General features: G+C 44.6%; 1 protein-coding gene across 1 annotated transcript in view; it reads left to right on the top strand.

The window, feature by feature from the left end:
* TRPM8 (transient receptor potential cation channel subfamily M member 8) overlaps positions 1-13,015 on the top strand; it is a 2,182,726-nt gene that overhangs the window by 1,106,952 nt on the left and 1,062,759 nt on the right. Inside the window, 1 exon segment of the mRNA XM_033944097.1 lies at positions 630-898. Coding sequence (XP_033799988.1) covers positions 630-898 — 269 coding nt within the window.

The following is a 13,015-nucleotide window of genomic DNA, read 5'->3' as shown; positions in this document are numbered from 1 at the left end:
GAGAAGGATAGACAGAGAAAGAGAGAGCGAGAGCTGCAGATGTGTGGCTTTTATAGCTTGGAATCTTATTCTGTGTATAGAAACTATTGTATGTCCCAGTATCTTTCTGTTTAGAATTTGTAAACTGTTTGAAACAATGGTTAATTTAATTGATAAGGAGGGTGTGATACTTGTAGGCATGGTAGATGTGATTAGTCTCTGGCTTCTTTGTCCCATTCAAGCAGCCTATCTTCTTGATAAACAATCCAGTCTGGCTGAATGATTAATGTATCCAGAGTCAGATAATTTCCCATAGGCCTTTGCTGACAGTTATGCCAACTGAAAATACTGTTTGCTAGCAATAGCTATGCTGACAATCTTTATCTTTCCTTAATAGGGTATAGCCTAGTATGATTGTATCCCATTCATGGGAGTCATTAAACCACATCTCTATGATAGAAACAATATACAAGTCTACCTGTAACATCTAGTGTCCTCTTATGTGAATCTAAAACAAGCTAACTCTACTGTATAATATGAAATGTAAATGCAAATATTATAAAATTTCAACTGTTATAAATACGTGATAATTTCAGAGTTTTCCAGATTTGAATTTCATCATTAGTTCTGACCTTTTCTTTTCTTGTTAGTCTGCTGATCTTGAGGATGCTATGTTCACAGCTCTGGTAAAAGACCGACCTCAGTTTGTGCGCCTTCTCCTGGAGAATGGATTAAATTTGAAGAAATTCCTAAGCAGTGAGGTGCTGATGGAACTTTTCTCTGAGAACTTCAGTACCCTTGTTTTCCAGAACCTGCAGATTGCCAAGAACTCATACAATGACTCACTCCTTACCTTTGTCTGGAAGATGGTTACCAACTTTCAAAGAAGCAAAAAAGAGGAAAAGAACAGCAAAGATGAGTCAGAAGTGCAGATGTTAGTAAGTATGCATCTCTCATGTAACAAATGTATTGCACTTTCTATGTAATTAATTTTGTGGTACAAGTCCTTTATGACAACTGTTTTACATTCCCATTTAGCTTATAGATAAGGCCTTTGCCATCTACTACACAGCCACCAAGATATGAACTGGGCGTGCCTTAGGGCATTGCAGGCAAGTTGACTCCCTAGTGTCCACACTAAATAATACACAAACCTCAAATTTAAATTTTTGAAATGAGGAGCACCCTCAGCATGAGTTTGAAAGCTTTTAAGAGCAGCTCAACGGAGCAGCTCTAATGCTTAAAAAAAGCAAAAGCCAGCAAACACCGAACAGAAATTACTACTCCCACTGGCTGCACACCATCATCTGGGTGCTCCTGTGTGCTTTAAAGTACAAATTAAGTGCAGACAATGTGAAATAATTAAATACATATAGGTGACATAGTAACATAGTAACATAGTAACATAGTAGATGACGGCAGATAAAGACCCGAATGGTCCATCCAGTCTGCCCAACCTGATTCAATTTAAATTTTTTTTTTTTTTTTCTTCTTAGCTATTTCTGGGCGAGAATCCAAAGCTTTACCCGGTACTGTGCTTGAGTTCCAACTGCCAAAATCTCTGTTAAGACTTACTCCAGCCCATCTACACCCTCCCAGCCATTGAAGCCCTCCCCAGCCCATCCTCCACCAAACGGCCATATACAGACACAGACCGTGCAAGTCTGCCCAGTAACTGGCCTAGTTCAATATTTAATATTATTTTCTGATTCTAAATCTTCTGTGTTCATCCCACGCTTCTTTGAACTCAGTCACAGTTTTACTCTCCACCACCTCTCTCGGGAGCGCATTCCAGGCATCCACCACCCTCTCCGTAAAGTAGAATTTCCTAACATTGCCCCTGAATCTACCACCCCTCAACCTCAAATTATGTCCTCTGGTTTTACCATTTTCCTTTCTCTGGAAAAGATTTTGTTCTACGTTAATACCCTTTAAGTATTTGAACGTCTGAATCATATCTCCCCTGTCTCTCCTTTCCTCTAGGGTATACATATTCAGGTCTTCCAGTCTCTCCTCATACGTCTTCTGGCGCAAGCCTCCTATCATTTTCGTCGCCCTCCTCTGGACCGCCTCAAGTCTTCTTATGTCTTTCGCCAGATACGGTCTCCAAAACTGAACACAATACTCCAAGTGGGGCCTCACCAATGACCTGTACAGGGGCATCAACACCTTCTTCCTTCTACTGACTACGCCTCTCTTTATACAGCCCAGAATCCTTCTGGCAGCAGCCACTGCCTTATCACACTGTTTTTTCGCCTTTAGATCTTCGGACACTATCACCCCAAGGTCCCTCTCTCCGTCCGTGCATATCAGCTTCTCTCCTCCCAGCATATACGGTTCCTTCCTATTATTAATCCCAAAATGCATTACTCTGCATTTCTTTGCATTGAATTTTAGTTGCCAGGCATTAGACCATTCCTCTAACTTTTGCAGATCCTTTTTCATATTTTCCACTCCCTCTTCGGTGTCTACTCTGTTACAAATCTTGGTATCATCTGCAAAAAGGCACACTTTTCCTTCTAGCCCTTCAGCAATGTCACTTACATACATATTGAACAGGATTGGCCCCAGTACCGAACCCTGAGGGACTCCACTAGTCACCTTTCCTTCCTTCGAGCGACTTCCATTAACCACCACCCTCTGGCGTCTGTCCGATAGCCAGTTTCTGACCCAGTTCACCACTTTGGGTCCTAACTTCAGCCCTTCAAGTTTGTTCAACAGCCTCCTATGAGGAACTGTATCAAAGGCTTTGCTGAAATCCAAGTAAATTACATCTAGCATATGTCCTTGATCCAGCTCTCTGGTCACCCAATCAAAAAATTCAATCAGGTTCGTTTGGCACGATTTACCTTTTGTAAAGCCATGTTGCCTCGGATCCTGTAACCCATTAGATTCAAGGAAATACACTATCCTTTCTTTCAGCAACACTTCCATTATTTTTCCAACAACTGAAGTGAGGCTCACCGGCCTGTAGTTTCCTGCTTCATCCCTGTGACCACTTTTATGAATAGGGACCACATCCGCTCTCCTCCAATCCCCAGGAATCACTCCCGTCTCCAGAGATTTGTTGAACAAGTCTTTAATAGGACTCGCCAGAACCTCTCTGAGTTCCCTTAGTATCCTGGGATGGATCCCGTCTGGTCCCATCGCTTTGTCCACCTTCAGTTTTTCAAGTTGCTCATAAACACCCTCCTCCGTGAACGGCGCAGAATCTACTCCATTTTCTCGTGTAACTTTGCCAGACAATCTCGGTCCTTCTCCAGGATTTTCTTCTGTGAACACAGAACAGAAGTATTTGTTTAGCACATTTGCTTTCTCCTCATCACTCTCCACATATTTGTTCCCAGCATCTTTTAGCCTAGCAATTCCATTTTTTATCTTCCTCCTTTCACTAATATATCTGAAAAAATTTTTATCTCCCTTTTTTACATTTTTAGCCATTTGTTCTTCCGCCTGTGCCTTCGCTAAACGTATCTCTCTCTTGGCTTCTTTCAGTTTCACCCTGTAGTCCTTTCTGCTCTCCTCTTCTTGGGTTTTTTTATATTTCATGAACGCCAACTCTTTCGCCTTTATTTTCTCAGCCACTAGGTTGGAGAACCATATCGGCTTCCTTTTTCTCTTGTTTTTATTGATTTTCTTCACATAAAGGTCCGTAGCCATTTTTATTGCTCCTTTCAGCTTAGACCACTGTCTTTCCACTTCTCTTATGTCCTCCCATCCTAACAGCTCTTTCTTCAGGTACTTTCCCATTGCATTAAAGTCCGTACGTTTGAAATCTAGGACTTTAAGTATCGTGCGGCCGCTCTCCACTTTAGCCGTTATATCAAACCAAACCGTTTGATGATCGCTACTACCCAGGTGAGCACCCACTCGAACATTAGAGATACTCTCTCCATTTGTGAGGACCAGATCCAATATCACTTTTTCCCTTGTGGGTTCCGTCACCATTTGTCTGAGCAGAGCCTCTTGAAAGGCATCCACAATCTCCCTACTTCTTTCCGATTCCGCAGTCGGAACATTCCAGTCCGCATCCGGCAGGTTGAAATCTCCCAACAGCAGAACCTCCTCTTTCCTTCCAAACTTTTGGATATCCACAATCAGATCCTTATCAATTTGCTGCGATTGAGTCGGAGGTCTGTAGACTACACCCACGTAGATAGAAGTTCCATCTTCTCTTTTCAGAGCAATCCATATCGCTTCTTCCTCTCCCCAGGTCCCTTGCATTTCGGTCGCTTGGATATTGATCTTTACATAGAGAGCTACTCCTCCACCTTTATGACCATCTCTGTCCTTCCTAAAAAGATTATATCCCGGTATGTTTGCATCCCATCCATGTGATTCACTGAACCATGTCTCTGTGATAGCAACAATATCTAGATCTGCCTCTAATATCAGGGCTTGCAGATCATGAACTTTGTTGCTTAGACTGCGAGCATTTGTGGTCATCGCTTTCCAGCTATTTTTCAGCGATAATCTCCTTTTTCGTATGGATTTTTGTGTCGTTTCACTTTCCGCTGCAATACTAAGAAATGAGTTGCTGATATTGCTTTTGTTGCAGCCTTTACTACTATCACATCTTTTCTTTTGCCGGGGGTGGTCTCTACATACACCACCCCCACCTTCTAGTTTAAATGCCTAGAAAAATATTGTCTAAATTTCTCTGCAAGGTTTCTTTTTCCTGCTGTAGTAATATGTAGCCCATCAGTGCAATATAGCTTCTTGTCCTTCCATGTATTTCCCCATCCTCCTATGTACCTGAAGCCTTCTTGATGACACCAGGCTCTGAGCCATCTATTAAAGTCCTCTGTGTTTTTCATTCTTTGCTCTCCTTTTCCATATGCAGGCAGTATTTCAGAAAAAGCTAAAGTCTTTACAAAAGGTTTCACGCCCTCACCAAGCTCCCGAAAAGCTTTCTGTGCTGCAAGTGTGGAGTTGTTGGCCAGGTCATTTGTTCCCAGATGGATAACAACATCAGTGTTAAAATCCTTAGTTTCTTCCTTAATTATAGTCAGTATTTGCCTGGAACTCCTGGTAGCTGAGGATCCTGGAAGACATTTCACTATTTTGGACTCCTCGCCCTGTGTTCCAAGGTTAATGCCTCTGATGATGGTGGAAGACATAAAGTCCACTATCCTGCAATGCCAAAACCCACTGACCCAAACAGGGGATAAAAAGTTAGTCACTTGTCCCTCCAATTACTTACCTGAATGAAAATGCTGAGGTCAAATAGTAGCAAGGAGAGTCCAGCTTCTTTTCAATTAAAGACAAAAGTTAAAGTGCAGTCCTCTTTCAATGCGGCTCAACCCAGCAGGGTTTCAGGGCCGTAGCCTCTTCCTCAGGAACCGAACAAGCCAACACAACTGTAGGTCAGAGTAATTCCAGGCAGGCAAGGCCTTTATTTCTTTCTTTTTTTTTCTCTCTCTCTCTCTTTTCCTTTGGCTCTGACTCCACCATATATACATTTCTCTATGGTCCCAGAGCCATTACCATCTCCAGATGAAAAGAAAAGCAGCACTTGATACAGGAGCCTATCTTGAATCTTCCTGGTCTGTTCCTGATACAGTAGTTTGTTTTTACTTTTTTTACTGCTTTGATCTAGGGGGTCATACAGGCAGGAGCAATATCTACTCACTCCTGTCCATCGCAGGGCCAGTCTTACAACAATTGCTGAAATTTCTGGTGGCAGGCTTATGGTTCTTATGACTATTGCAATACTTCTGCTAGGGATCATGATGGCTATTATGAGGCCAGATCCATGATGGGCAGGAGAGAGTGGGAATCTATTCTCCCCCTAGGATCCCCTAGACTACCAGGAAGATTCCAGGTAGGCTCATGGGAGGGTCTTACAGGGATACAAAGATATGGCAGCTCAGGCTGAAATTTATCATTGTTTTCTTAGGGGGAGGGAGGCAAGGAGGAAGAGAGGGGGGATTGAAAGGGCTGAGCTTCTGTTTCTTCTTTATGCAGGTTCTGGTTGAAATTCAGCTGGGGCCCCCATAAATGTTTATGTGAGTCAGGCATAATATCAGCTGTGATCTGCAAAAACTCTATTTTTTTTTTTTTTTTTTTTAGAACCTTCCTCCAGCCTTTGCACATTGTGACAGGCAATGTCTCAGGTAGAAATATTCCTTCTGACACTGCCAGAGATAAAACTGTCCCAACTCCTGCTAGGAGAGACAGCCCAGTGAATACAAGGCAGAGGGATAAAAACAGAAGGGAGATTTCTACCAGAATCAGACAGGATAATGTAACTCCCTATTATTCCCTTGCTAGGAAAATTGAGCAGGATATCTGTGAACTCCAGAGAATAAGATCTAACACTAAAAGAGTTAACAGAGGAGTTGGGTCTCAATCTAGTGAGGAACAGACTGTGCAGCCAATCAGAGGGAGAGTTTCCTCAGCAGAGAAAGTGCAGGTAAATTGAGCACAGCTGGTCTAAAAGGGAAGCAGAAGCTGCAGGTTCTCAGAGCCACAAGGAAACAGGAAGGCACAGACAGCCTCCCTAGGCAGAAAGCTACCTGCTCCTTCATACCACAGCCACTTGAATTCCTAGCAGAGTATTACAGAAAGAAGATTTCTTAAATCCAAGGTAGTGAGTGGGGGTGGGAAGAGGAAGCCTTAGAAACTGCTGAGAATGTCCATTTGTCTCCTGAAGCAGGGGGCAGAAAGGATTATGCAGAGCCTGATTGCTTAATAGATTATGAAGATGATGAATTTGTTTATAGTGATCCAGAATAGGGGATGGAATGCCTAACAGAGGGACAAGTCTGTGTGAATAGAGATATGTTTGAATAAAGCCTCAGTTTAAACCAGTGATCTCAAACTCAAACCCTTTGAAAGGCCACATTTTGGATTTGAGGGTACTTGGAGGGCCTCAGAAAAAATAGTTAAATGTCTTATTAAAGAAATTATAATTTTGCATGAGGTAAAACTCTTTATAGTTTATAAATCTTTCCTTTTGGCTAAGTCTTAATAATAATATTGTCATTTATAGCTAAAGAGACATATGATCAAGAAACTGTTTTATTTTACTTTTATGATTATGATAAATGTACCGAGGGCCTCAAAATAGTATATGACGGGCCGCATGTGGCCCCCGGGCCATGAGTGTGAGACCACTGGTTTAAACCAATGGGGCATGAATAACCTGACCATTTATTTTTTATCAAAAGGGGACATCTATTAATTGTCAGTCCACCCCAATCCTTCCCTAGCCCCACCCCAATCCTACCATAGCCCCACCCCCTATCCTGCCCCCAGTTTCTTCCATTCATTTTTCATGTACACATAATATCTTATTAATTCATAATGGTAACCATAAAATTTTTAAAAACTACAAAGCACACTATAAACAGAGAAAATGTTAATTATCATTTATATTTGGGGGAGTTTCAAAGATGTCAAGGCAGATGACTTTAAAATATGAAATGTCACCTCAGTAACTATAGAAAAATAGACAAATATAGTGCAAAATATAGACAGCAGACATAAATTCTCAAAACTGACACATTTTGATCACTAAATTGAAAATAAAATCGTTTTTCTTACCTTTGCTGTCTGGTGATTTCATGAGTCTCTGGTTGTGTTTCCTTATGACTGTGTATCCTTTCTTTCATTTCTTGCTTTCTGCACTCAGGATCAATTGTCCCTTTCTATTCCCTCCCTCCTTCCTTCCTATGTCCTTAGTGCCCCCAGTGCCTCCTTCCCATGTCCTTAGTGCCCTCAGTGCTTCCTTCCTATGTCCTTAGTGCCCCCATTGCTTCATTCCCATGTCTTTAGTGCCCCTTCCTATGTCCTTAGTGCCCCCAGTGCCTCCTTCCTTTGTCCTTAGTGCCCAGTGCCTCCTCCCTATGTCCTTAGTGCCCCTTCCTATGTCCTTAGTGCCCTCAGTGCCTCCTTCCCATGTACTTTAGTGCCCCTTCCTATGTCCTTAGTGCCCTCAGTGCCTCCTTCCCATGTACTTTAGTGCCCCTTCCTATGTCCTTTGTGCCCCCAGTGCCTCCTTCCCATGTCCTTAGTGCCTCCTCCCTATGTCCTTTGTGCCGCTTCCTATGTCCTTAGTGCCCCCAGTGCTTCCTTCCTACGGCCTTAGTGCCCCTTCCTATATTCTTAGTGGCCCCCAGTGCCTCCTTCCCATGTCCTTAGTGGCCCCCAGTGCCTCCTTCCCATGTCCTTAGTGGCCCCCAGTGCCTCCTTCCCATGTCCTTAGTGGCCCCAGTGCCTCCTTCCCATGTCCTTAGTGCCCCCAGTGCCTCCTTCCCATGTCCTTAGTGCCCCCAGTGCCTTCTTCCCATGTCCCCTTCACAGTCTTCCAGACTTTGTCCCACCCCCACCCCGAAGCCAGCCTGCCTGCCTGTCTACCTCCCTCCCTCCCTCTCTCCCTGCCGCGCCAAAGCCAGCCTGTTTGCCTGCCTACCTCCTTCCCTCCCTGCCACGCAAAAAATGCCTCCCTCCTTCCTTTCCCCCAGTCCGCCACCGCTGCTGTCTTACCTCCCTGCTGCTGCTGCTAATCGCCGACATGAAGTCTTCTTTCTGATGTCAATTCTGAGATTTCCTCAAAATTGGCAAGGAAAGATTTGCTTTTTCAGCAGGCTCTGTATTATGGAAACTCAAATAAAGCATGAAGATTATTGGCTAATTACCTTAAAGCAAAAAAGAGAAATGTTAAAATTGTGGCCATTAAAGATGAAGGGGGTAAAATTCATACCCAAATTGGAAGTGTTTTAAAACAATTTTTGTATTATTACCAAGCATTATATTCTTCTGAGCTTTATTCAAATAAAGAAATTGAGGGAATAGAATTTTTAAAATTAATTCATAGGCCCAAAATTCCTGAGCATATAAAAGGAAATCTTGAGGTGCCTATATCACTTAAGGAACTCTAGACAGCATTGAAGTCCCTCAGAGTTAGATCCGCTCCGGGAAGTGATGGATTCACAGTGGAGTTCTTTAAATCATTTCAAATTACACTTTTGCCTCATCTTCTAAATTTATATCAATCACAACTAAATAAGGGTTGTATTTCGGGTACTATGGGGAATCTTTAACCATTGTTTTGCCAAAGCCAAATAAAGAACCCATGTTGGTTTCAAGCTACAGGCCTATTTCTTTAATTAACGTGGATGGAAAATTTCTGGCTAAGCTATTGGCTCTAAGACTAGCCAAGGCTCTCCCTTATATGATTGGTTTGCACCAAACGGGTTTCGTTGCTCAGTTACATTCTTCAAATAATACCAGATTGGCATTACATATACTAAATTTAGGAAAAACAATGGATGATTCGGCTTTCTCGGTTTCTTTGGATGCAGAGGCCTTTGATCAAGTAGAATGGGCTTTCATGTACTAAGCGATGGATTGGTTTGATATAGGATTTGGATTCATACAAATGATTCAAACCTTGTATAATTCCCCTTCTGCCAGATTATCTAATATAATAAAATGCTAGGCCGCGCATGCGCACTCAAAAGTCGTGTTCCCTGATCCGTCGCGGACATGACAGTGCGCATGCGTGGCCCCAGCTCTCACTGTGCATACTTCTGCGGCGGCTTTCAAATAAAAAAAAAAAGCTACACAGCTGCGGTAGCCTTCCTCACCCCCGGCTCTCACTGCATGGTACCGGCTCCTCTCTCGAACTGCACCAGGATTGAGAGAGGAGCTGCGGTGGTGGCTTTCAAATTAAAAAAAAAAAAAAATACACAACTGTGGGTCGCCGCTCTCATGGTGCGGCTGAGCGCTGGCGGCCTGCGAAACCTAATTGCGGCGGCGGCCTTCAACTACAAAAACAAAAAAAAACAGCTGAGGGTAGCAGCTCTCACACGGCTCTCATGGTGCAGCGACCGGCGAACCCTAACCGCTGAGAGGGAAAGCGGCGCTGGAAGCGGCAATATCGGAAGACGTCTCTGCCAGGGCTAACAGCAGCAGCCCCCGAAGCTCCTCAGCAGCCTGTCCCACCCCCTTGAGAAGGGCTCCCGCAGTGTCCGGAAGTGGAGATGGCGGCGCTGCTGCTGGTGGTGCTGCTCCCGCTACTATGCCTTTGAGCAACGCGCCGGAGCTGCACACCATGGCAGCGGCTGACAGGAGGAGACAGAGGGGAGATGCTTGGTTGATGGGAGATAGAGAGAAGTGAGATGCTGGACTGTTGGGGGGATAGAGAAGGGGGGGAAAGGAAGGGAGGCCTACTGCTGGACAGGGGGAGCAGGAAGAGGTGCTGATGGACAGGGGGGGAAAAAGGAAGGGAGGCTTACTGCTGGACAGGGGGAGCAGGAAGAGGTGCTGATGGACAGGGGGGGAAAAGGAAGGGAGGCCTACTGCTGACCAGGGGGAGCAGGAAGAGGTGCTGATGGACAGGGGGGAAAAAAGGAAGGGAGGCCTACTGCTGGAGAGGGGGAGTAGGAAGAGGTGCTGATGGACAGGGGGGAGGTAAAACAAAGGGAGAAAGGCTGCTGCTGGATAAGGGGAGCAGTGAAGGGGTGGTGGTGGACACAGGGGAGGTAAAAGGAAGGGAGAATGGACAGGGGGAGCACGGAAGGGGTGGTGGTGGACAGCCAAAAGAAAGAAATACAGAAAGCAGCTAAGGAGACAGAGAGAGAAAGAAATAAAGACAGACAGACAGACAGACACACACACACATATTCTAGCACCCGTTAATGTACTTTCTGCTCGCTTAATTCCTTGCCTACACCATCCCTTCTCGCATTTTGAAAAAGATACAAACTGCTGCACAGGAAAATGGACAGGGGAAGAAATGCTGCTGCAGCTGCTGTACAGGGAAGTGGGGAGGGAGGAAAATGCTGCACAGGGAAGTAGGAAGGGGGAGATGCTGATGCACAAGGAAATGGAGGGGGAGGGAATGCTGATATGGCTACTGTACAGGAAAGTAGACAAGGGGAGATAAATGCTGCATAGGGGGCAGGAAGAGAGACAAATAGAAAGAAAGATAAATAATAGGAGGGAGGGAGACAGAAAGAAAAGAAGAAAGACACAAGGGCAGGGAGTGAGACAGAAAGAAAGAAAGACAGACATACATATATTCTAGCACCCGTTAATGTAACGGGCTTAAAGACTAGTATATTAATAATACTTTTTCAGAGCATTTTCATCTGGAGAGGGGAGTTAGACAAGGATATCCCTTATCTCCTTTGCTTTTTGATATTGTTTTAGAACCCTTGTTGTTGGCTATACAGCAGCAAAGGAGACACAGGGGATTCCTTATGCAGGTTGGGAATATAAGATCTCTGCTTATGCAGTTGATATCTTGCTTCATTTGAAGAATCCTGAATCTACCATTCTGCGTTTTGTGACAAACCTAGCTCTCTTGCTAGCTTTGTCCCAGGTTTCAGGAGAAGGAATAGTAAACCCCTGTGCAGAAGAGCTGACCAGGTTAGCTTTGTTGATTACAATAGCGCTGACCTCCCTTGCACTAGTGAGGATGAACTAGACAGAGACTGCCAGGCGGAGCTCAGACCAGCTGTAGTACACTCTACCAAGCCTGCTTTTAGCTTAGCTAAAACTTCAGAAGCTGAAAGACTACATATCCCAGAAAGGCAGAGAACCAGCAGGAAGCTGACACGAGTGCAGTCACAGCTGCAGAGGGAGTTTTCTATATTCCCCCTCTCCAAGTTGGGGAGTTGTGGCTTGGAGCCAGTTAAAGCGAGGCAACTCAGAACCATAGAGGAGGAGCAAAGGGGGCTGCAAGGAGAGCCTCAGAGGAAGCAGTGCTTGCCTCCCCAATTGAACTCTGATGAGCTGGGAAATGATTGGGAAATGGTGGACATATCAGATGTGCCTTATACTACAGCTGAGAGACAGCTAGAAGGCTGGGAACCCATGGACATTGATGTGCCGTTTATTCCAGGAAGACTGGAAGCAATGGACACAAGCTGAGAAAGGTTGGGAGTGTTTTAATTCTTACCTTTTTGCCTAAAAGTTTTGGGACTATGCTTGTTTTGTATCCTGAATTGTTTGAGCTTCCCAGAGCTAGGCTCCGAAGAATTCAAGTACATGAACTTTTGCCTTGAACTGTGTAATATTCCAAACTAGGTAGGCTCTGCTAAACCCAGTGTTTTTATCCTCCTCTCAGCCAGTGGCGTACCTAGCATATGTGACACCCGGGGCCCATCATTTTTTGGCACCCCCCCCATCTATACGAAAACATGATTTTTAGTAAAAAGCCACATGGAACAACCCCCCAAGTCACCGCCATTGGGTAACAGGCCCCAAAGCCTTCGCCGCCTCAAGCTCTCCTTCCCTGCCTCTTCCCTGCGTCGAGCCGACGAGCATTCCTCTCCCCGAAGTCAATTCTGCCGTTGGAGAGGAAGTTCCACCCAGCTAGGCAGCGATTGGCTAGCCCGAACTTCCTCTCCAACGGCAGAATTGACGTCAGGGAGAGGAAGGCTGTTCGGCCCGATAGAATTTTCCGGACCTCGCCAGCTGTGCACCCCCCTAAGGCTGCACCCAGGGTGGACCGCCCCTCCCCCCCTTGGTACGCCACTGCTCTCAGCTCAGCTAGAGGCTAATTAACTAGAGATAAGATACTACAGGAAACTAAGGGCTGGATTCACTAAAGTCCCGAAATTTATCCAATTCGTATCCTATCCATTTCCGAGTCATTGTAATCGATCGATTCAGTAAAGCTTGTGCATGCAAATGTTTTGATCATAAACACGGCGCTATTAGCGCTGAAACATCGATTGACGCATGTGCGCACTGTATCCTTGTTGGCTTTGAAGCTCATAGCACATGTGCTAGCTCTTTAGGAATTCACTGCGTAGAAATGGGGCGTGGATTAATCACAGACATCATTAGCGAGCTTAGAATGCGCCTACCGCAGAGCATTGTTGTCGTAAAAAAGGCAATAAATAAGGAAGTATTCTTACCAACCGTTCTTTTTTTGAAGTACTGTTGCTAGCTGTACAAGCTGTGACCATAGCTTTTTGAAAATTTTTAGCATCGGAGATTTGTGAGCGAGCTGTTGAATTCTTCGAGTTCGTCCTTTTTTAACGGATCGATCTCAAAGTTTTTCTTCTGTTGGTAAGTT

Source organism: Geotrypetes seraphini, chromosome 5, assembly GCF_902459505.1.
Source record: "Geotrypetes seraphini chromosome 5, aGeoSer1.1, whole genome shotgun sequence".
NCBI classification, from domain to species: domain Eukaryota; kingdom Metazoa; phylum Chordata; class Amphibia; order Gymnophiona; family Dermophiidae; genus Geotrypetes; species Geotrypetes seraphini.
Note: the sequence above shows the minus strand (reverse complement) of the source record. Positions and strands in the feature narration are given on the sequence as shown.